The sequence below is a fragment of the Petromyzon marinus genome, chromosome 51 (assembly GCF_048934315.1).
Source record: "Petromyzon marinus isolate PM22_M1 ecotype Great Lakes invasive population chromosome 51, UKy_Petmar_22M1.pri1.0, whole genome shotgun sequence".
Taxonomy (NCBI): Eukaryota; Metazoa; Chordata; class Hyperoartia; order Petromyzontiformes; family Petromyzontidae; genus Petromyzon; species Petromyzon marinus.
Window position 1 is genome coordinate 1,091,805 of NC_133717.1, and position 24,843 is coordinate 1,116,647.

Below are 24,843 nucleotides of genomic sequence, written 5' to 3' on the forward strand. Positions count from 1 at the left end.
GTCCCAGACCTTTGAGGGCTACGTTGACCTGGGCATTGATGTCATCCACTGGGATGTGTTTGGGGGTGACTGCAAAATTAAACCCCTTACCTAGTACCGATTTTAGGCTGTCAGAAATTGGGCCATTACTGTGATTGATAACAATCTTGTTAACATCTAACTTTTCTAAGTGTGGTTCAGGGTTTTTTTTGACAGGTTGAATTTGGCAATCAGGTTAACTCTGCTTTTGGTTGACATTGAAGCAGCTGTTAATCCTAAATGTGATTGTAAGAGTCTTGTCTAAATTATCAAGTTCAAATCGGAGCAGCCTTATTCTTTCTGAGATTAGAGCTAGGCTGGCCTTAAACAAGATCCGTTTAGCGTTAGGAGAAGCGACAGCAGCAGATGTGTGTAAAGGCAATCGGTATTACCTTAATTTTAAAAAAGATATAAATATATTTATTTAATAATATATTTTGGTTACATGTGTTATCATACAAACAAAAACATGATCAGTGCCTACCGTGCCTATTGGATAATAACAGCCCTAATTGACGGTAAAGGGACGTGATGTTATTATGTTGAGGCTGTGCTGTGTCTCCACGAAGCCCGAGGCCAGGCTTCCTTGCCCTGGGGGGGGGGGGGGGGGTGATGTGACGCTCCTCCATCATTGTCCCCACAGCATCGCCATTCCCTACCTCCTAAACGCCGACGTCAATCCCTTCCTCGACTTTACAGGGGGGGCAACCCAACGGTGTGACAATTTGTGACTGGTAGCTGGAGATGAGGTGACAGGGATGAGGGGAGGGAATGGAAGAGAGGACCGTGGGGATAAGAGGGGACAGATCAGAGGAGGGATGAGAGAGCTGTGGATGAAGGAGGGAGCGGTGTTTACCCGTTATCGCGTGTTGGTGAGCAGTGGCCATTACAGATATAACTGATTAACCCTAATCCTTAACCCTAGTCAATAATCCAAAACCCTACCTCTAAACCTGAACCATAAAGCCAATGCCTAATCATACAGAGACTCACGGATCATCCACAAGTGTGTAGAGCTCTGTAAGTGCAGTGATCGTAGCGCACAAGGGAGTGAGCATTGCAGAAAGAAGCCACCCCTGACATTCATCGCAACAGGGCTGACGGCCGCCAGTGCTCGAAGCAGGAAGATTAGCGCGGTTGGCTAACGTACCGTGTGGATGAATTTCAACATTCATACACAAGGAGGCACGGCAATTTTTTTTGAAGTTGAATCATTTACTACTGCGGGTATCGTGTTAGAAAGCACATCACATGTCACAAGCCATCACGACACACGCAAAGGGCGCTCGCCAGCATCACGCCAATTACGATACCTCACCGCAAACTCCTGCGTTACATATCAAACGCATCTCCTTTAGGTAGCAGCATTTTGGGGTTAATCTCCATTTCCATAATTATACAGGCTCACGTATTGCTTCAGCATTGATATCTATATCTCGATATATCTACGTCTCTGTGAAGGAAGGCTTCTTGCCTTGCTGTTTCCAGTGCAGTCAAATTTACCCAGCTAATGCCAACGTGGTTTCCACGTTCCCACACACGGCGCTCTCGCGGAGCCCAAACAGAGGCAGCGGGGAACCTCCAATCCATGCCGCAAGGGGGGAGCAGAGGAGAAATGCATGCTATGGGGCCATGCTCTATCGTCATAATGGCCAGAGGTGATTGGGAGTTTCCCAAATTGTGCCGCTAATTGTCTCCCACGTTGATCGCTTTGCTCATGGCGTTTGCAATGAGTGCACGATCCATTAAACAGCAGAGGATATAATGAAATCAAACTTTTTTAAAGAAAACTGGTTTCATGAAGTTATATAAAATAAAAAAGTAAATAAAAAACAGTAGCGGCGGCAGGGGTCGAACAAACCCCATGACACGTGAGACATGCGCACGATCGAATTCTGCGCACGTGCAACCCCACGCACGCATCAGGAGCGTTAGCAATCGACCGCAATCGAGGAACCGACGCATCGTCCGTCACACCCCCATGAACCACCGAGCCCCATTAGGAAATCTGATGGCTCGGCGTGAAGGTTCAGAGCAGCGACGACATCAGACAGCGACGACATCAGACAGCGATGACATCAGACAGCGATGACATCAGACAGCGGCGTCCCAACCGCACGCCAGCTCCCCAAAGAACAGTGGGAGCAAGATGCGGACGCAACGGGGTGGACAACGCACGAATCCAGTGGTAGTGCGGGACTGGGACCGACCTCACCTAGGAATGTCATTCATGTGTGTGTGGCAGCATCACAACACAACTCGCTAGGGCCACATTAACGGACACATGACGTACAAGTGCCCTATTGCTAGACTTGTCACAATCTTGGCATTGATTCCTACCTTTCTGTGTTTGTGTGTTCTCCCCGTTATGCATGGGTTTCCTACAGGTTCTGCAGTGTCCTACCATAGCTAAACACACACATATACAATGTAGCTGTTCTGGCCAAAACACATCCCAATGTTGAAACAAATTACCCAATGAGAATCACACACAGCAGCAGCATTCCCCCCCCGACTTTGATAAATTGGCAGCACCCTCCTGAATGGAGTCTGAGACTCACCCGGTTGAGGCTCTCCTGGGTGAACGACATCACTGGTCCCCTTTACGGTGCCCATGTCGTGCCAAGCGACTCACTCTTGGCATCGAGCCAAATCGGGGGTCTTGGCGGTCCGACGTTTGGTCGGCCATGCCAATGAGCGCAAGTTGATTGGCGCACATGAACCTTCAACACACCGCTGGAGGCAACAGTTGCACTGAATTACTGTAAGAGTTGCACCGTTTAGCGTAACCCATCTCGTGGGGTGCATCTAGCCCACGCAGCGATGAGGCGGACGGGGCATCCTCTCCCCGCCGGTGTCCCTCTCTTCCGCACACCGCCTTCAGTTGGCCCCGGGGTCGCGGTCGGGTTTGACCCAACCCCCAAAGCCCCTCTCCAGCTCACGTGCCACGGCGAGCGTCAGCCGGTCCTGCCGATGATTGCCCACCACCTGGATGCCCAGCGGGACGTGATCTTTACCCAGGCCCAGAGGACACTGCGTCACGGGCAGCCCCAGCACGTTGAATATGCCTGCGGGGCAGGTGGGCCGCAGGCAGACCACGTGTCAGGAATTTGGGAATCAATATCAAAAGGTTAAACAATTTCATACTTTCCGAGAGGAAGCGAGGTGAGCAGCGATTGCCTCCCTGCCGTGCCCGGCGATATCTGCAAAATGACTATCGTGGTTCGTGTTTGTCCTTCGCCCGCACCTCCAATAATCACGGTTGGCTATGTACATACATACATACGATGGAGTCGTGCTACTTTTTTGCTGGGGCATCTCAAGAGCGCTTAACATCGCATCTCATCTCAACGCATTTGAAAGGGCACCCCCAGTGGCAGCTGTCTCTGTGTGACGCAAGGTGACTCAGCACCTGGTCCGCAATCGGGCATTAATCCCAGTAGTGGGGTGCGATGATCGCTATGTGGAATCCCAAATGAGTAAATTTCAAGTTAATTTTATAATAAGGAAAATTTGAACCGGGAAACCGGCAGATGATGACCTCTTTCAAATGAAGTCACAGGACCTCTCACGTTCACTGCAAAGCGGATGGCGTGTGGTATTTACGGTTAACGCGCCCATCCGCAGGAATAACCGGGGCAGCCTGCCGGATTGGAACAGCGAAGTTCTGCAATAAGCGCCACCGCTCAGCCAAGTCACCTCTCAGAGGTGTCCTTGGTCCTATCAGGAGACCCTCGCTCTGGCGCGCCAGGCACGGGACGGATCTTCACTTGCGCCATCTTCAATGCGACGAACTCCGCCAATAATAATAATTTAATCTGCGTACCACTCAATCTACACTTGCCTTGAGGAGGCAGTCCACAAAGTGGGTTTGCGGACCCATTTGTGCGGCGTTTGAGCGTTACTCCCTCACACGCGTGAGGTTTTCTCTGGGCACACCCGCTCCCATCCAATACGCAAGCACGCTCGGAGCGAAATTACTTGCGATTGGCCAAATGAACCACGCACGCTCCTGTAATGACTCGTCGACAGTCGTGCTCGCGACGTCGCAGCGCACGCGCGCAGCATCTGCAGGTAACTCTCCCTGCCCCTACTCCAGAATTTTCCCCCTTTAGATCTAACGGATTCACATACTTCCTGCCTTTTCTCGTTCAAAATTCGCAAGCCAATCGCGGTGGCCGTTAGCCAATCGGGCCGTTAAACCAAAGTGGTTTGCCTTGCTCGGCAAATGAGGGCTGACCCGGCATCTGCGCGCAGCCAACGATGTACCGGTGAGCAACGCTCAGCACAAGCATCAGCTCTGACAAAGTACTGAACCGTGTGCATGAGGATCAGTTGTTTACGGGTTACAAAAATTGCACACAAATGTTACGCTCAAGTAATATTTAGGCGAACGCGTTCAATGTAACCAAAAGACGAGGAACAACAGAAATGGCACGGTATGAACGAGACAAAACATTTTCGATTTTTGAATTAATCATCGTCATCCCTGCTTAATCCACTGCTGGATGAACGTCTTCCCAAGCTCGAGCCATCTATCATGCTCCTGCGACATAACAATCCACCTTAGGCCGATTTCATTGGTCCTGATCTCAATGGTTTGTGGCATCGCTGGCTGGGCAGCGGGCGGGTCGACTTGCCACATGGCTACCCTCGCCGTGGCGTGAACTACGACACCGGTCGTCGCGGGCAAACTCGCGGGCGCTCACCCGTGTACGCGAAGTTGAAGGGCGTGAGCATGGGCTCGCTGTGGAAGGGCGCGGGGCACGGGTGAGACGGGTAGAGCAGCACGCCGTCGTCGCCCAGCAGCGCGCTCAGCTCCGCACGCAGCTCCCCGCCCAGGCGCACGAACCCTGCCGCCGCCTTGGGGTTCAGGTTAGCCAGGCTCTCCATGAGGCCCAGGCCTGCGGGGGCAGCACAGGGGCGGCACGTATTTATCTTGATGGAGTCCGGCTTAGGAAGGTTTTACCGCAATGGAAAATTAATTTCACGATGCATAGAGCAAAACCGTGCCCCGTGGTCGACGGAAGAAGAGAACCTGCTTCTGCGCCAGGGCCACAAGTCAGCGCCCACTCCGCTGCCTCCTCCCCCCTGACCCAAGCCTCGTCTGGCTTCAGCTAGCAGCAGAGTCGCAAGCCGCGCTGTAGCTGTACAGCATAGTTTTCTACGATGGCAGTCGGTGAGACCTGAATGCGGCCTCGGTCCAACGGAAAGGTTGAGAACCGATGCAATAATGGACAGGGATGATAAAAAGCGCTCGGAAGCTTGGGTGTCGGACTGGAAATGAGAAGTAAAGTCGGTGCCATTCTGAAATGTTTAAACCGAATAACCGATTGTGACAACATGCGTATGAGGTCAATTGGGTGAACAATTGACCTCATACACCATGAGAGAAAGAAAGGCATGCTACGAGCACGCGAAATGCCATCTCGCTCACGGTCCGGGTGGCATCGGGAGTTTGATTGGAAAAGTTGTGCAGGTTTATGTTTCTGCCTAGCAGCATTCCTCATGCGAGCGTGCTGTCTCGTGTTTTCCTGCCCCACTGGGCGCCCTCAAACCGACACCACGCGACACACTCACGTCAGCAAGCCGAGCGGTCCAGGGTAACCGCAGAGGTCGAGTCAACAGGGCCCATCGTTCCCAACAACACGACTAAAAATCTAAAAACAAACTACCAGGTAAGACCCACTGAGCTGCTATATAGCTATTTTTCAGAGTGATCTGGCCACAAATGATAGCTCAACAAAGTGGCTTATAATGTGGACATTCATATCAGCCAAATACTATGAATGCGTGATGCTGAGTCTAAATGTGGAGGGAAGAACCGGAGGATCTGGAGAAAAATACACGTGACCATGGGAAGAGAGACATGCAAACTCCAAATATACATGCGTCAGGGTCGCGATTGAACTCACGACCTTCTCCATACCAGGTGAGGGAGTTAACATCTCGCCACCGGGGCGCCCCAGTGGTGTCCGCCCATGAGAAACGGCGAGGGCGTTCGACACGAAACACACGCCGGCGACATTGGTGCCAAACCCAGGAATTGACAGCCCCAATGCCGCGGCAGAGGCCGAATCGACAAGACCCTCACCGTGCCAGCCCAGAGGCGGCCATGTAACCGTGAAGCCAAGAATGTAAAATAACGTAGTGAGAGGTGGTGCGTTTCCACAAGCGGCAGCGCGGTGTAGCGGTGGTGGCGGCGGCGACCGACCGATGGCGGGCAGCGTGTGCCTTGAGAGGCCGAGGGGCCACTTGAGGAGCTCCCAGCGGGGCGATACCGCGGGGCCGCGGTCTCCCATCAGCTCCGCAAACGACTGAGCCGGCTGCAACACAGCCACATGCGCCTCTCGCTCGACACCCGGCAACAAAGATAAAGATCCCTCGTATAACCTCTAATAGGCCACGAGGGCAAGTGCTGTTAGTGACCGCCTATGACGGTCGGCACGGCATACAAAGGGGTGGGTGGCCAAAACCACGCCCGGCTGCCTTTCTCTTCCTTGTGCTGATGTTTATTACACACTGCATACCAGGCATTCATTTAAGTTTGAGTCGATATAGGGGAGGCACTCAGGACTGGTTCGGATAGTCGTGAGCTGGAACCGAACTCGGGTCGCCGCATTTGTAATGCAGCGCGCTATCGCTGCCCACACTACACTACCCACACACACGCAGGCAAACAAAGACCCCTCGTATAGCGTCTACAGAATTTTGGGGCAAGTGCTGTTAGCGAGCACCTATGAAGGCCAGCACCAAGCCCGGTCGCCTTTGTCTTCCCAGTGGCAATGTTTACACACCGCACCAGGTGCTCATTTAGGCGAAGTCAGCCTAGGGAAGGGGCCCAGGACCGGTTCAGAAAATCATCACTTGTGTTGGCCGTAAGTGGGAATTGAACTCGGGTCGCCAGGTTTTGAAACTGTTACGCTGCCGCTCACACGCACGCAGGTGACCAGCTTCACATCACGAACAACGCTCTCTGGAAAAATCCTCTGTCTCCCAGTGGCTCCTCTGGCACCGCCCGCACCTTCCCATCTTTGCCAGGCAGAGACATCGTGGCCGACCAGATCTGAAAGGAGAACTTGAACTTGTCCAGGGCCAGGCTCTGCACTTGCACGCCGAGCCGCTCCTGCAGGTGAGCCACCACCTGCGCGCGGGACGCAAAGACAAAGATCCCCCGTGTAGCCTTAACAAAGTGTCAGGACAAGTGCTGTTGAGTGAGCACCTACGAAAGCCGGCACGGCACAGGAGGGTTGGCTGGCCACGACCGGCCGCCTTTGTCTCCCCAGTGCTGATGCTTACACACTGCACCATTTACTCATTTAAGGCTCAGTCGACCCAACTACGGTGGGTCACACACGCTCAGCGACATGCAGCGACTTGCAGCAGAGGACCCACAGTGCGACCGTCACATTTAAAGACGCACGACTGGGTGGCACCGTGGAAGAGCGTCAACTCAGCTGGTTACGATTTAAAACCCTGGTCGGGAAATGACTCGACCAATAAATTCTCTATAGTCATAAAATCTGGACTATTTTGTAGGAAGTCAACAGTGAGCGTCCTATAGAAGATATTTGCCCTGCTTAAAAGCGATGTGGAATTCTCACGGCTGGCTCAGCGCTGCAAATGCGACCGGCGGGGCCTCACACATGGTAGCACTCCCACTTCGACCTCTTCCTCACTCCCTCACTCACTCCCTCTCTCACCCACTTACTCCCTCACCCACTCCCTCACTCGCTCACCTACTTACTCCCTCACTCGCTCACCCACTCACTCCCTCACCCACACTAAATCGCTCACTCGCTCACCCACTTACTCCCTCACCCACTCACTCCCTCTCTCGCTCGCTCGCTCACCCACTCAATCGCTCACCCGTCTCTGTGCGGCAATGAGCTCGGCATGGACGCGTCCCACGTACGGGGAGCCTCCGTCGTGCTCCATCGAGAAAAACCGTAGCCGCCGCAAATCCACCTCCTCCTCCAGCTTCAAGCTGCGCGGCACAGCGTGGCACAGAGACGGTACACAGGCAGTACACAGGCATTCCTGACATTTCCAAGAATAAAAGTAACCATACAATGTGTTCTCTCTGGTAAATGTGAATAAAATAACAACGTTTCGGTGCCTCCTGGAGCTGCCACCGATGCAGTGCGGGTAGCGACGCTTCACAATGACCGCACGATCGACAGAGCACGTGGCACTGTCCATGACTCACCTAGGAAGGCCTCACGGAGCCTTACGACTCTCTCTTGGTACATGGGACCAATGCCCGTTATTTGACGTTTTACACGTGGGAGTGCTGAGAGCGAATCCGCTGGTACAAGAGGATGACGTTCATTAGCAGTGCTCACAGATGGGCCCACAAACCCCCCCCACACCCTGGCCTTGCGGCCATCTCGTAACTCCGTGTGGCCCAGCAGCCCGGGGCCCGGTGTAATTCACCGAGCAGCAGTGACGCCGATGGCTATCGCGTGAAATACGCTGCTCAGATGCGTGCATAAATGACTCTGTCGGCAATGCACCAAATCCGCTGCACTGTGCCATTGAGGGAGTAAATGCTCGGCATGTCCCTGCACTCGTGAGCGATGGGGGTCACCATCATAATTTAAGTTTACGGCCCAGAATCAGTGGTGTAAATTCCACACTCCTGTAGCAAGGGAAAGTTGTTTACATAAGCCAATGACTATTGAGTTTAAAACGTAGGTTTTCTCAGCCAATGTTGGGCAGCGTAGGGTCTTAATGACCCAAACGTGGCCAGGCCACTTACGTGGCCTAACGAAAAAAAGGTTTAACGAATCAACCATCGTTTACTTTCAACAAGTGGGATGAAAGGCCGGATGACCTCAAGCAGCGTGTGAGCTTAGGCTCCACGTGGAAAGGGGGGGGGGGGGGCAGCACTCACAGAGAGGCCTTGGGCCCGGCCATGATGCGCAGCACGGGCAGCAGGTCCTGGGCGTAGCGGCACATGGGGCCCGTGACGAGGAGCTCGCCCTGCGCGCCTGACGCGTTGGGGAACTGCCCACCGTTGGGCACCACTCCTGTACTCACGCACGACCGTGGGGTTAGCAGTGGGACCGCCGCTCCGCACCGCCCACCGATGCCAACACACAACAAACACTGCTCCTCTGCCAGCGTCGGCCGAGAGCCACCGAGGAGACGGGCGGCACGGGGAGGCCTCCTGTGCAATGCGCCGAGGCGAGCCCCTTCAGACTACACAAGACAAAATATTTGCTGGCTGGCTGGAGGGAGTGTCACGCCCAAAGGACGTGCCGGCTGTTGTTAATTATAATTATGTTTTTGTAACATAGCGCCGCACAGTATCCAGTCTCTCTCGTAGGGAGAGGACGACTCAGAGACGCGAGGAGGAACCACAGACGAGCCGGGAAGGCAGCAGCAGCCATGCGGTGAGTTGGCGCTACCAACAATTGGCCAGGCTTTGCAGTCTTCTATATATGTGTACGAGGGATAAACACTCGATACCAGGGCTGTAAAATATGCAGCCCGTGGCCAGGACCCGACCCCCCAAAGCCCCTTCCTGCGGCCTGCCACGTGTTTTAATTTTTACAACTTATTTATGTTATTTATTACTTATATTTTTAAAAGCTTCTACCTATAAATAAAAACCTGAATTCAAACCGGACACTGAAACGGGGGCATTTGGCACACCCTGATGCAAAAAAAAAATCAACTCTCTTTTCCTGCGTTTTTGGATTTTGAATCAGTAAATTAAGTGTATTATTATGCCTATCATTTTCATAGGTCCAACAGTGTGGCCCGCGCGAGGTTGCATTTGAATCCAAACCAGCCTGCTGTCCCATTGAGTTTGACAGTCCCTGCTCTGTACCACACGGACGGGACAGGTGAGGTCCACATTATTGCTGTACCGCCCTCTCCTGGCGAGTCAGGGCATGGCTCCTCCTTGACGCCCATGGGGGAGTTTTGCAACACTCGCGTGTGAACCGCCAACCCTCACCCGAGGGCGAATCTCGGGGAAGCGCAGCCAGAAACTGTTTCCAGCAACACGCTCGGTTTGAGCAGCGAGGGCAACTTGTGGATCGGAGTGACGGAGTTAAGTTTGGGTCACAACAGGGAGAGCAGCGGAGACCGCCGGGGAGGGCTGCCGGTGACGATGATCCCTAAACCTGCCCCGGGTCATCAGGCGACGCTCGCTCCATTACCGCGCATTCACGAGACATCCTTTAAGACTCATAGTTCCGACCAACTCACGCCGACACCCTTGTAAAGCTGTAAAACCGCACCTTCGAGAGAAGCGGATTAGAATGGGCACAGACCGGTATTGTTATTCAACACGCAACGTTACCGCGCGAGCCTGCTGTAGACGGGCACACGGTACCCAGGGGTAGCGACATCACAAGCCGGGAGGGATTGAGCGATGCGTGCACTGCGCAATGAAGCCCGCAACCCGAGTTCGATTCCCACCCACGTCCGACGTCAGAGGTGAGCGACATCTTAACCTGTCCTGACCTTTGTCGCCATCAGCAAACTGGCACCGATCGGCGCGGCGAAGTATGATCAAACAATCTCCAGGACTGACACGGCCGTGAGGAGGCCTTCATCCAGCGGTGGATTGACAAAGGGCCTTACATTATTGTTCTTGTTATATTTTGCGTAGTTCCACATTTTTCTTTGGGTCTTTCGGTAAAGTCACGTAGATAGGTTCAAATATTTTTTTTATATTTGCTTTCAACCTATCGACGTGACTTTACTGAAAGACCCAAAGAATATGAATTCCTGCAGTCACGAAAGCTTTAAGTCAAGATTGTTCCACATTGTCGAAAGGAGTGTTGGCCAACCGGTGTCTACCAAGCCGCATGGAGCACATGTGGCTCTATCGAAGGGGCGTAACGTATCATGTCATAGTAGCAAAGAATAATGAATTTAAGTTGTATAAGTTGTTTGATATATTATTAAATATACTCAATCTTGATTTAAATATACTATTAGCTCTTTGCAGAACTTTGGGGTACTCTGGTTCTTTGTCTGTTACAGGGTGGCCACCCCCATTCTCAAGCGAAAGCCGCTGCACACCGGCGCGTCGAGCGGCAGAGAGGGGCGGCTCCGCACCCACGCCGTGCTCACCCGCCGTGGGCTTGTGTCCGAAGATCCCGTTGAAGAAGGCCGGCATGCGGATGCTGCCCCCGATGTCCGAACCGATGCCGATGGCGCAGCCCGCGGCCGCCAGCACGGCGCCCTCGCCTCCTGCACCCAACATGCACCATGCAGCACCAGGCACGCGGCATGCAGAAACCAGCACTTGGCACGCCGTGCTCGGCACTCGGCATGCACCACACACCGCCGCGTATCGCGCCAGCTCAGCACTCGAGCGTGGGCAAAGCTGCTAGCCCTGCAATTGTTCGCTCGCGCAAATGGCCTCCGCCAGGGGCGGGCTCAATAGTTCCTCCCACTCGGGGTATCTGGCCTTCTCGTCCTCGCTGCCCAGACACCTCGGAAGATTTGGGTAGCCACATTCTACTCTACCGCATGCCACCTGCAGTGGTGTAAATGGTGAGGCCGTTAATAATAGCGATCGTTGGACAGAGGTGCGAGAATTTGAGAAACTGGCCCCGTTCCACCATGGATTGCAAGTGCGGTGAGTTGAGCCGTCACAGCAGTGGCCGCCCCTCATGGACAGGGCCTTGCCGTGGCCTAATGCAGCCAGCACGACGCCATGACCGTCCTTGCTGTCCCAGAGATGGCAGGGATGCCGCGTTCACCACAGCCGGTGGCCCTGAGCCAATGGTGGACAATCCACATTCTCATGGCCCGTCTCCACATAGGACTACCACTGCTTTTTGTGTTTAGTTGGTTGTCTTTCCCCCACATCTCAGATGAGCACGGTTGGCTTCGTATGGTGCGAAAGAAGTTAAACTTGCAGCGTACACAGAATTCGCTCGCTCTCGAAGAGCACGAGCGAATCGGAGGCGCAAGGAGGAACCACACACACAGACACACGGCGGCGGCAAGGAGCCTGTGCCAACAATTTCCCAAGCTCTGCAGTCCTCTCTATATGAAGGAATTATATATGAAGGTCCTCTCTATATCTTCGGGCATAACACACACGGAACAAGCGAGAGGGTTGGGGGGGGGGGGTGCAGGGGCCCTCACCGGAACTGCCGCCCACAATGCGGCGCGTATCGTAGGGGTTGCGCGTGAGCCCGTACACCAGGTTGCTCGACTCGTACCACATGCACAGCTCGCTGCAGTTGGTGACGCCCAGCGGGATGGCGCCGGCACGGCGCAGCGCCGCCACGGCCGCGGCGTCCTGCTGGCTGCGCACGCCGTTCCTGCTGAGTAGCCCCGATGAATTGGGCAGGCCTGGGCACAACGTTGACACGCGCTACCACCACAGCGCCACGACGGTACTGCTCGCTAGCCCACTCGCCTGCCCACTTGCTAATCCACCCGCCCGCTCGCTCGCCCGCCCAGCCGCCCGCTCACCCGCCCAGCCGCCCGCTCACCCGCTGGGCACGTGCAGTAATGGGGCGACGTAGGGCAGGGGGCGACATTGCCGTGCGTGATCCCAATTGAGTAGCAAGCGTTGTCGTTGTTTATCGTCGGGATGTTTGACCCATAGCAGTTGCAGTCTGTGTTTGTTTAGCCTCGGGAGGAATCGCTCGTCCAATTAGCACGGGTGGCTGCGTACGGCGCAAAAGAAGTTCAACGTACATACGTACGTACAAGCGGGAGAACCCGCAGGAAAGCCACGCATGCAGAGGGAGAGACGGAATGTACAGACTCCACGCAGAGGCTCTGAGGCGCGAGCATCACCATGGCGCCACCTACCTTGGATGGCGAAGGCCTCCTTGGCGGTGAAGGGGACCCCCAGCAAGGGGGTCTCCTCCTCCAGCTTCTTCTCGTCCCCCGTGGTGGATGCGAGTCTTTCGTCCACGCGCGCCGCCTCCGCTAGCGCCTCCACAAACCTGAAGGGGGCACGTGAGGGTGACGAGGGTGGGGGGGGGTGAGGGAGGGGGTGAGGGGGGTGAGTCAGCCGGACCCTCACTGAGGGTGGGGCTGCCGATGTTCGTTTCACAAGGGAGACACTTTGACTACTCCGGTTTTGATTTATTACTATTCATTATTCTGCTTGTTTACCAGGGATAGCCTCAGGAAGGTCCTGAGGGGCGATGTTGCTGATGCAGCTGCTGTGTGATCCCAATTCAGCATTTGTGGGTGATTGTGAGCATTGGGATGTTTAGCCAACACCGGTTACACTGTAGGTTTTAATTAGCTATGGGAGGAAACCAGATAACCTGGAGCAAACCCAGTGGGGAAACATACGAAAAAAGACGCCCAGGTCAGGAATTAAACCGAGGCACTGCCTGCTGCCAGGCGCGAGTGTCACCACTGTGCTGCCCCCTGGCATTCAGTGCCCCTGTCAGTCCACTAAAGCCGGGGATTCTTAGCGTGGTGCTCGTGACCCCGTGGAGCTGTAACGCTACCTGGGACACACATACAGAGTTGCACGATACTGCACTTTGCATCGGTCTCAGGATATTTTGGTGTCTCCTGAAACAAAAATCCCAAAGTAGCACAATAATAAATTGCTATCGATCGTCATAAATAGCGAGGGTCAATTTCACAAAGCAACAAGATACAAATTAAATGCACGAACGGTGGATATGGGGGTTCTTCAGTTCGTATTGCCGCACAATGGTGAGAGTCCAAAGGAACACAACGAGCCAAGCTTATCAGCTGTGAGCGGGGGCTCAAAGGTGGCTGCCGCTGACATTGCGGCTGCAAAAACGCTGAGACTGGACCAGTGTTCTGCTCCTTTGCCTTCTTAAGGTGATGTACGAGTGGCTGTTAAATTCACACAAACGCCCTCGGCGAGCCTCTCCGCGCACCCCACGCATTGTCTGGCCGTGCCGCCGGCGGGTTGTTTGGCGTTCCGCCCCCAAGCGCCGGGAGCTTCTTCGGCAACTTGGTCTTTAGCGCGAGACGCGGTACAGGGCCAGGGAAACACCTAAAAGCTGGGTCGTGACAGCGCAACCACGAGAACCTACCCGCAGAGCCCTGCAAGGCAGACACGCGGCTCTGCTAACTCACGATGAACAAACCAGGTGCTCTGAGAGTGGAGTGTGATCAATGCAATAGAGCAGCAATTGGCACCTGCACAAAAAACAATACAACTGATCTTAAATGAGTCTCCTCGATCTGTGGACTGGTATCTGCCCTATAAGAACCTTCGTCGGCTCCGAGTCTGGCATCTGTTAGTCACAACACTTGAATCGTTTGTGTTAAGAGTCCAGTGAAGGGTTCAATCTGACCACAAGCATCTAAGGATCTGTGATATTGAAGGGCAGCTGCGTGTAGCCTGTGAACTTTGATCGAGGTAAAAAAAAAAACTACGGCTGAAATGTTTTACTGTGCAAATATAAAGTTTACGAACGTCCACACTCCCCTTCCAGTTCCTGAATTCAGTGCTGGGAATATTTCAGTAAAATTAAGAAAAATCCAGCTGACACACGGGGGAAGCGTTGTGTTTTTGTGAGGCTTTTACGAGAGTAAAAGTCCACAGACATTTAATCATAAAACAATTCCATTTATAACGTGCACAATATTTCTCGGAGATGAATGACCGTGACTCTAAGGCACAGCCAAGTTCAGTGTCAATCGAAAGCCAGGAGAAAGAGGTGTGGGGCTTTTGAGGAAGAGTCGATGTAAATTGAATACTACTGCTGCGAGTGTGCAGCAGCAGTGGGATGACGATGATGATGATGGCCACGTTACAGACGTCTGGGGCTACCACGGAGAAACGATGCCTGGCAGTGACCATGACCGTGCTCCTCAGTGTAGAGAGGAGGAGGCTGAAAGTTGCTCTGCTGCTACGGAGAGCTCCATCATGAGCTGTAGTGCAGCAGGGTGACAGTAGAGCGGAGGTACGAGGGGACAGCCTAACGTAGAGGCGATGCCACAGGCAGCAGGAGATCGTGTAGCTGACCCTGCTGGCCATGGTGGGAAGCCAGTGGAGGGAGCGTAGCGAGCCGCGAGAGTCTCGTTGATGCATCTCAGCTATCTGATGTGGGTCCAAGAAAGGCTGCCCAGTGGTGGATAATAGGGTCGCTTCCCTGCCCCGATGAGTCATATGGGATAACCGACTAAATGTTAGCGTACATTCTTTACAGATGAAGCCACATTTTTACCTGGTCTATCCATCAACAGTGAAAAACACCACAAAGCATAGGACTATGGCACACCTAGGCCACAGCACAAATACCAATTCAAGTGTATTTTTGTGACGCGATGCATCCCGATGCACTTGGTAGCAATGACAGCTTTTTCGAGAGGGCGAGGGGAGCCAGAGAGAGCGCTGTGCACGAAGTACGTCACAATCTATAAGCCGGAGAGGTGCGCCTGCCAAACACCCCCGGGCAGATTAAATCGGACTCGCTCGTTTGCTCTGCCACAGAAACGAGTGTGAAGCAATGACCACGGCAACGCTCTGAACGTCTCTGATTTATACAGTGGCCAACATTACATAACCGATTACTTACTTCCCACTGCTTTATCGCGGAACAACCAGGCGGTGCGATCGCTCCGCAACAGCAATCAGTGGAAAAAGAACAGTCTGCAATGTGATAGCAATGTCACCAAGAGCCAGACCACGGGTCACGTGATCCCACACTGCACCCCCTGCACCTCCGATTCACAGGCGACCAATCATGTAATCCCACACTGCCCCCTGCACCCCCCATTTCATAGACCACGGGTCACGTGATCCCACACTGCCCCCTGCACCTCCGATTCACAGGTCACCAATCACGTGACCACACACTGCTCCCTGCACCACTAATTCACAGACCACGGGTCACGTGATCCCACACTGGACAGCGACGCCGCCTAAGGGAGCGCGGGGCCCATGGGGCCCGCGCTCTGTCACCAGGCCCGTCCCCGGACCTCCTCACCTGTCGGCCACCACGGCGTTGACGACGGGGTTGATGGCGCGGATGCGGTCGATGCACGCGTTCAGCACGGCCACGCTCCGCACCTGCACCGCACACGACACCGGCAGCGCTCGTGCATGCAGGGGAGGGAGTGCCGCTCCACTCGTTGACCACCCGGCGGAGCCTCAACGTGTCTCAAGGCTCATGTTCCGGAGGGTCCTGCCCCGCGTCATTTCAAATGGGTGATTTTCTTATTTTTTATTGGGATGTTTCGGCCGATACCAGTTTCAGTGTTTTCGTTGTTGTTAGCTATGGTAGGTGACTGGAGAACTTCGTGGAAACCCTGACAGGACAGGGGGAGAACACATAATCTCTCCTCCACATAGAAAGGCAACCGAATCAGGAATCTAAACCCAGGCGGTTCTTGTCACGAGGCGCGTCACCACCCCGCCGTCCCCAACACGACGCAGGCGTAGGTAGCGTGGTGGCACCGGATCACAGCGCCCGGTCTACCTCGCGTCGCCGGATGCGTCCCGCCAGCTCCGTGGCGGGCAGCAGCAGCGGCGACGACGGCGACGCGTCGAGGGGCGGCAGCGGCACGCGCGGCGCCGACAGCCCCAGCCAGCGCCACGCAGCCATCACCAGCAGCAGCGTCTGCGACAGCAGCCGCAGGAGCGCCAGCACCACTCGCTCCATCACGTGCATGGCGAGGTCTACGGGGAGGGGGGACACGGACACGCAGGGCTATGCAGAATCACAGCATGAGACACAGAGACAGAGACACGCGGGGCTATGCAGAATCACAGCATGAGACAGAGACAAGAGACACGCAGGGCTCTGCAGAATCACAGCATGAGACACAGACAAGAGACACGCAGGGCTCTGCAGAATCACAGCATGAGACAGAGACACGCAGGGCTCTGCAGAATCACAGCATGAGACACAGAGACAGGCAGAGACAGAGACACGCAGGGATATGCAAAATCACAGCGGGAGACAGAGATAGAGACACAGGGCTATGCAGAATCACAGCATGAGACAGACACAGAGACACCGGGCTATAGCAGCAAGTGCTGTTAGCGAGCACCTATGAAGGCCGGAACGGTACACGAGGGGGTGGGTGGACAGCACCACGTCCGGCCGCCTTTGTCTCCCTAGCGGCAATGTTACACACCGCACCAGATACTCGATTGAGGCTGAGTCGACCTAGAGAAGGCCCAGGACCGATTCAGCTAATCGTTACCGGTGTTGGCCGTGAGCGCGAATCGAACTCGGAGAGCCGGATTCACAGCGCATTGCACGAACCGCCACACACCCAACACATCACGCCACCTCTTTCTCCTCCTCCCCCAAAACATCCAACTCTGTTCCCATTTGGGTTACAAACAAGAACAAGAACAGCCGCCGCCGTTCCGACACTAAACGGGCGGTGACGTCACCACGGCGATTGTGCCAGGCTAGGTGCACCTCGAGGCCACGCGAAGTTGTCAAAGGCTCGCCGACGGCAAGGAGGTCACGGGCCGGACCCAGGTGCGCCGATCGAGATCACCGCTCCTCCCCCGGCGGTGACAGTATACCTGTGCAGAGCCATCAACAACCCTCGCCACCACCCGCACGCCCCGCTTGTTGCCCGCATCTCCCCCTCGCGTCCCCACATCTCAAGGGACGAGATCGCTCCACCGCTGCCCGGGCGGGGAGCATCACGCAGCACGGTCCACCCCCGCTCCAGACTCCCACCTCGCTCTCCCGACTTGATGCACTCACGCCGGGGAAGAGCGATCCCAGCTGCTGCTGCCTCTCCTCCTCTCCTCCTCTCAGCTCCCTCCTGACCTCTCTCCGCTCGGCGATGCCCTTGGCACCCGCCTCCCCCTTCACTCGCAACGCCCCCCCCCCTCGTATCCTCCCCCCTCGCTCTCCATCCCCCCCCTCACTCTCCGCCCCCCCCCTCACTCTACGCCCCCCCCTCTTGCTCTCCGCCCCCCCCTCTCAATCAATGCCCCCCCCTCTCGCTCTACGCCCCCCCCTCTCGCTCTCGCTCCGCCCCCTCACTCTACGCCCCCCCCCCACTCTACGCCCCCCTCCCCTCGCTCTACGCCCCCCCTCTTGCTCTCCGCCCCCCCTCGATCAACGCCCCCCCCTCGCTCAACGCCCCCCCCCCCACTCTACGCCCCCCTCCCCTCGCTCTACACCCCCCCTCTCGCTCTACGCCCCCCCTCGCTCTCCGCCCCCCCCCCTCTCGCTCTACGCCCCGCCCCCTCTCGCTCTACGCCCCGCCCCCCTCTCGCTCTCCGCCCCCCCCCTCTCGCTCTACGCCCCGCCCCCCTCTCGCTCTCCGCCCCCCCCCTCTCGCTCTACGCCCCCCCTCTCGCTCTCCGCCCCCCCCCTCTCGCTCTACGCCCCCCCTCTCGCTCTCCGCCCCCCCTCTCCTCGCTCTACGCCCCCCCCATCTCTACGCCCCCCCCCCATCTCTACGCCCCGCTGTTGTATACGGGCGTTTTTCCACAATTAATATCAATAATACTATTTGCCGATATTTTTTTTAATAATAGTCGATAAATAAATAAATAGAACACCCTCACACCCGCTACCTCATCCCAGCAGCCAGCAGCTGGAGATCGTAAAAGGCCATTAAAAATAATACATTCCGGGGCAAAAAGGGGGGATACAGACCCCCCCTCCCCACACACACAACCAGGCCGCCCGGAGATAAACCATAAAGAGCAATAAACCAGATCAAAGAGGGAAAAGGGGGGGGATTGCTAACGAAGCGGGAGGGAAATTCCCGGCTTCAAAGACTCCATCTCGGAACTCAGACAATGAGACACCACGACTGCGAGGTCTTAAACAATTTTCCCCTTCTTTGCTATTAATACCACGGTTAAAGTTCAGAACTTAGCAACAATGAGTCGACATCATAAAGAATCCACACACTATACGAAAAACAACACCAGACCATAATCTCCCTCGTGGGTTATTACTTCACATACATAATATTAACACTAACGTTATTCACCTTAAATTACATTACAACATGCCGCTACACGACCTTGCAAAAACCAAGGGATATGAATTCCAACAATCAAGAAACTGACCTCTTAAACTCAGGACATCGGAAATAAAATGAAATAAATGATAACTCAAGCATACAGACGGGGAGACGAAAATTAATGAAACCCGGGAAGTGCGTCGTGATTACGGTGTTAAATCACAAATCTTGGGAAACGTGAGCCCAAATAATATTTGTGCAGTGTTAAACCGAGGGCCAGCCAGAGAGAAAGAGCCTCCCGGCCGTCTTTGTCTTCCAGCAGCACGAGAAAGGAATTTAACGCCAGAGCGAGGGAAATTACTCTTTATCGCAGGGGCCATCTGTGCCCACGGATGTGTGATGACCTAATAACACACACGCGGACACGGACCACACCCCCCCCACAACGCAGATGTGTGATGACCTAATAACACACACACGGACACGGACCACCCCCCCCACACAACGCAGATGTGTGATGACCTAATAACACACACACACACACGCGGACACGGACCACACCCCCCCCCCCACAACGCAGATGTGTGATGACCTAATAACACACACAGACGCGGACACGGACCACACCCCCCCACAACGCAGAGCGGAGATTTTTTTTCGGATATAACAGCTCAACCATCATCTCGACAATTCAGTTCAACAAGGAACAGCTCGGCGAGCTACAGAAGAGGGCGGCGAGCGGCAGGCCCCGGTGGGCCCCGCAATCAACCGAGGATGGCGAGGCTTGCAGAGTAGCGATGTGTCACCGAGTGTGAGTTCAGAGCTAAAAGACGAAGTATCGCTAAAAAACTTTTATTCTACATCGAGTGCCAGCTCCCAGCTGCCAGCGGCCAAGCGTTGTGCCGCCTCGGCTCATCCAGCAGGGGAAAGAGCCTGACCAGCCGCCCGTGAGCAAAAGAGTCGGCGGACCAGCGGCGAGCGCGTGCAACGCAGCCCCTCCAGCAACAGAAGGAGCCTGCTGCTGTCCGCGGATTAGCAGCAAGCGTGATCGCGCATCTACAAGGACAAGCAACGTGCTGACGCAGCGCCTCCAGCAGTGGAAAGAGCCTGTATCTGCCAACACGGGCAGCTAAGCTGACGCCCCGAGCAAGAGAAAAAAACGAAGCAGTTGTAAGACCCTCCCCCCCATTCACATCCTCACGACGCATCACCCGGCGTCTGCTTTACAAAGACACACAACACGCATATCGGGACAAATCAAGAAGGGTTGTCATTCCAAGGTGGTGCATTAAATATCAACTGATCGTGAAGAACATTGCTGCCCATTGAGTTACGTGGATAAGGTCTTTTAGAAGCATCTTAAGTGGTTCGTTTTCCTTTCATTGCATAATTTTGCCGATGAATCGATTGACGTATACTTTGCCTTGGGGTAGAACAATTTGTTTTATCGTTTTTCGTGTTTATCGTCGCGTGAATCTTTAAGGACTTTTATTTGCTGTGTATGCTCGTGGTACTCAGAGGAAGTAATCAATAGTTCCATTACCCAATTAACAACGTGATTATTGAGGGTTGAAGGGATGGATCAATGAAATTAACATCGCCTGGAGTACTGTGTTGACAATTTCAAGTATAATAATTCATATTATAGTGTAAAGGTTTTTGCTTAGAATAGCGTGCATGCATGTTTAACGACTCTCCCTATCACCAACTGAGCTCGCGTTACGCGGTGGAAATAATCATGTGCCGTTACCAAAGTGAAACAACGCAATCCTTGATGGTTAAATGTACTGTGTTGATAATTCCAAGCCTGAGAGTTTGCATATTTTGGAGTTAAGGTTTCGTTTAGAATAAAATTGCTTAACACAGAAGTGTTTGCGTGTTTCTTTCCTGAGTTCATGCATAATCTTATTTATAAGAACTGTATTCTGCGTTGAGATTTGAATTTGGAGACCTGACATAAACACTAATACATAATCAGCAAATGTTAAAGCGACAATACGAGTATTATAATTCTAGGTTTGAAGCTTTCGTGACTGCAAGGATTCATACTCTTTGGTTTTATTCAGTAAAGTCACGTAGATAAAATGAAAGAAAATAATTAAATCACGACGTTTCAGAGGTAACACAAGCTTCCGTCTTCAGGTGAAAAAGTCAACGCAGAATATCTGTGTCAGGAGCACAGTTCAGAGACAACCGGGATTATATACAGGTTAAGGGAGGGGGGAGGAGTCAGTAAGGGGGCGTGGGTGGGTGGGAGGGCTGGGTTAAGCAGCCTTTTGATAGGCTGCTGCGGGTAACAACCACTTCGCACTCTACGGGAGTGGGGTAAAAAAAAAACACCTTTTGTTATGCTGAGTGTGGGGTCAGGTAGATTTTGGAAGCGGGTGCAAAACGGCTGATGCTGTGTGGGAGGTCGGGGGGATTTTGAAAGCGGGTGCAAACGGCTGAAGCTGCGTGGGGGGGTCGGGGGGGATTTTGAAAGCGGGTGCAAACGGCTGTTCAATTATAAGGTAGCTAAAGTTTGAAATACGACCACTGAGAAAAGTAAGTGGCTGTACAAAGAATTGAGAGGCAGCTTTGGGACATTTGTGTTTACAGGAAGCCCACCCACACAGACTCCTACTTGAAACCTGATTCCCACCACCACCCGACTCAGAAGAATTCTCTCATCAAAACGTTAATCCATAGGGCTCATTGCATTTCTGACAAACACCACCTGACCAGTGAATTAAAACATGTACATTTGGCCCTCAAGATGAACGGTTACTCTGACCGTACCATCCACCAAGCTTATTCTTAGTTTTTTCGGTAAAGTCACGTTGAAGAGAAACAACAAAATAACAAAATATATATAAAACAACACCTCGGCCGTAGCAGATCATTGTTCTAATTCAGTAGGCTCACATGCCATTGACTTTTCCAAGACGGAGGTTCTTTGTAAGCCATCTGGCTTCCATGAGAGATTCGTTCATGAGGCTATCCACATATACAAGCACAGAGACAATTTCAACCGAGAAGATGGATTCTATCTTAGCAATCATTGGAAAGATTTGATACATCATTTCAGTTCTTGATTGATTGTTCACGCTTACAGTGACTTTCAGACAGCATACATAAAAACAAATTTCGTCTCCCCCCTCCTCTTTTCAAAAAATAGATGGACTAGTCCTGGGCAAACTGCCAATCGTTGCGCGTGACGCAAACGTTATTTTTTATATATATAAATAAATATGCCGTTTTCAAAATAAATTTATGCAAACCGACACACCTGATGATGACCGTTTGAGTTATGGTCGAAACGTCGTGAGAATTTTTTATTGTTTTATATATATTTTGTTATTTTGTTGTTTCTCTTCAACGTGACTTTACCGAAAAAACTAAGAATATGAATTACTGCAGTCACGAAAGCTTTAAATCAAAATTTCATCCACCAAGCTGTTTCTCCCACCATACAGAAACAACCACTTGACACTCCGATCAAAATCATCATGTTACCATGCATAGCAGGCGTTACTAAAAATATTTCCAAAATTCTAAACAAACACAAGATCCAGGTCCGGTTCAACACAGTGCACAAAATCCGTAATATGATCCTATCAGTAAAGGATGTTATTCCTGACTTACAGTACCCCGGTGTTTACAAATTGAGTTGTACCTGCGGGGACTGCTATATCGGGGAGACGAAGCAACATATCTCTGAACGAATTCGCGAGCAAAAATCAGATTTGAAACACGGCAGAACGAATTCTTCTGCCGTGGCTGATCATTGTTACAACGCTGTGGGTGATCATGATATTGTTTTCTCCAATACCAAGGTGCTCTGCAAACCTAGCGGTTATTATCAGAGATTTGTCCACGAGGCCATCCAGATTTACAAACACAGACGCAACTTCAACCGAGAGGATGGTTTCAAATTGAGCAGTCACTGGAAAGATCTTATAAATCAAGTCAAACGTTAGCTGCCTCTCAATTTTTTGAACAGCCATTTCCTTTTCTCAGTGGTTGTATTTCAAACTTTAGCTACCTTATAATTGAACAGCCGTTTGCACCCGCTTTCAAAATCCCCCCCAACCCCCCCACGCAGCTTCAGCCGTTTGCACCCGCTTTCAAAATCCCCCCGACCCCCCAAGCAGCATCAGCCGTTTTGCACCCGCTTCCAAAATCTCCCTGACCCCACACTCAGAATTACAAAAGGTGTTTTTTTTTTACCCACTCCCGTGAAGTGCGAAGTGGTTGTTACCCACAGCAGCCTATCAAAAGGCTGCTTAACCCAGCCCCCCTACCCACCCATGCCCCCTTACTGACTCCTCCCCCCTCCCTTAACCGGTATATAATCCCGGTTGTCTCTGAACTGTGCTCCTGACACAGATATTCTGCATTGCCTTTTCCACCTGAAGACGGAAGCTTGTGTTGCCTCCGAAACGTCGTGATTTAATTATTTTCTTTTATTTTGTTTTTATTTTATCTACGTGACTTTACCGAATAAAACCAAAGAGTAAGAGTATTATACCGATTGATGATACAAACCTAGACAACGAAGACGAGTTAATCTGGCGTACTTACATCACACCTACAGAACCTCATACGATCAATTGTATTATCCCGATTGATAATACTACCCTCGTCAGCGAGGCGGGGCCTAATTATCATAACGACTTGCATATGCATATTCAACTCACTCGCATAAATTAATACGATTATCTCTCGAATTAGCATAATTTATGCGCATAATTACATAAATTAACACGGTTTCGGATAATTACACATTTACCCAAATTTCAATTCATTATTATTATTTTCATCAAATTTTCATATTCAACATAAACAACACCCCCCCCCCTCGCTCTACGCCCCCCCCCCCTCTCGCACTACCCCCCCCTCTCTCGTTCTAAGCCCCCCCTCTCGCTCTATGCCCCCCCCGACTCCGCCCCCCTCCTCTCGCTATCGCCACCCAGCCCACCGAGACCGCACTCCACCCCAAATGCGAACGCTGCGATTCACCTATTAAAGAACTTCACTGAATATCGAGATGTGAATTAGCTCCACTCACTGAGCCACACATCAATGAGCCAGACCGAGCTCCACTCACTGAACCACCCTGAGCACGACTGAGCCACACTGTGCACCACTCAACCAGACTAAGCACCACTCATTGAGGCACCCTGAGCACCGCTCACTGAGCCAGCGACTCCCGACACCACTCATTGAGCCAGCCACCGCCAGCACCACTCACTGAGCCAGCCACCCTGACACCACTCACTGAGCCACCCCCAGCACCACTCACTGAGCCACCCCCAGCACCACTCACTGAGCCAGCCACTCCCAGCACCACTCACTGAGCCAGCCACCCTGACACCACTCACTGAGCCAGCCACCGCCAGCACCACTCACTGAGCCAGCCACCCTGACACCACTCACTGAGCCACCCCCAGCACCACTCACCGAGCCAGCCACTCCCAGCACCACTCACTGAGCCAGCCACCCTGACACCACTCACTGAGCCAGCCACCGCCAGCACCACTCACTGAGCCAGCCACCCTGACACCACTCACTGAGCCACCCCCAGCCACCGCCAGCACCACTCACTGAGCCAGCCACCCTGACACCACTCACTGAGCCACCCCCAGCACTGCTCACTGAGCCAGCCACCCTGACACCACTCACTGAGCCAGCCACCGCCAGCACCACTCACTGAGCCAGCCACTCCCAGCACCACTCACTGAGCCAGCCACCCTGACACCACTCACTGAGCCAGCCACCCTGACACCACTCACTGAGCCACCCCCAGCACTGCTCACTGAGCCAGCCTGAGCATTGCTCACTTACCCTGACAGCACCACTCTCAGGTTTCATTCAGGAAGCCGGAGCTTCGAGTGATTTCCGATTCCCAATCGCTAAACTAGAATCGATTACCTTTCCCATAGCTATTGAATACATGGA

General features: G+C 53.2%; 1 protein-coding gene across 3 annotated transcripts; it reads right to left on the reverse strand.

Annotated features, from left to right (window-relative positions):
• Positions 1 to 1,212: 1,212 nt before the first annotated feature.
• Positions 1,213 to 24,843, reverse strand: FAAH2 (fatty acid amide hydrolase 2). Of its 3 annotated transcripts, none has more exons than XM_032973486.2 (12): positions 24,730 to 24,843; positions 16,431 to 16,630; positions 15,939 to 16,021; positions 12,817 to 12,953; positions 12,139 to 12,348; positions 11,113 to 11,232; positions 8,915 to 9,050; positions 7,888 to 8,005; positions 7,043 to 7,162; positions 6,233 to 6,344; positions 4,728 to 4,922; positions 1,213 to 3,086 (listed from the first exon to the last, which is right to left on the reverse strand). In XM_032973486.2, the coding sequence occupies exons 2-12, from the start codon at positions 16,620 to 16,622 to the stop codon at positions 2,899 to 2,901; spliced, it is 1,611 nt and encodes a 536-aa protein (XP_032829377.1). In that variant the 5' UTR covers positions 16,623 to 16,630; positions 24,730 to 24,843; the 3' UTR covers positions 1,213 to 2,898. The 3 variants fall into 3 exon arrangements, with proteins under 3 accessions (XP_032829377.1, XP_032829379.1, XP_075931011.1); XM_032973488.2 differs by lacking the exon at positions 24,730 to 24,843 and adding an exon at positions 17,682 to 17,773; XM_076074896.1 differs by lacking the exon at positions 24,730 to 24,843 and adding an exon at positions 17,655 to 17,737.

What these genes read in the sequence shown, in the direction of transcription:
- FAAH2 (XM_032973486.2), bottom strand. Translation starts at nt 16,622, where the DNA reads ATGCACGTGATGGAGCGAGTGGTGCTGGCGCTCCTGCGGCTGCTGTCG. An exon ending in CATTGTGGGCGGCAGTTCCG is followed by an intron (nt 11,233 to 12,138) that starts GTGAGGGCCCCT and finishes TGTTGGGTGCAG; the next exon opens with GAGGCGAGGGCGCCGTGCTG. An exon ending in GCACACGCTGCCCGCCATCG is followed by an intron (nt 4,923 to 6,232) that starts GTCGGTCGCCGC and finishes CTGCCCCCGCAG; the next exon opens with GCCTGGGCCTCATGGAGAGC.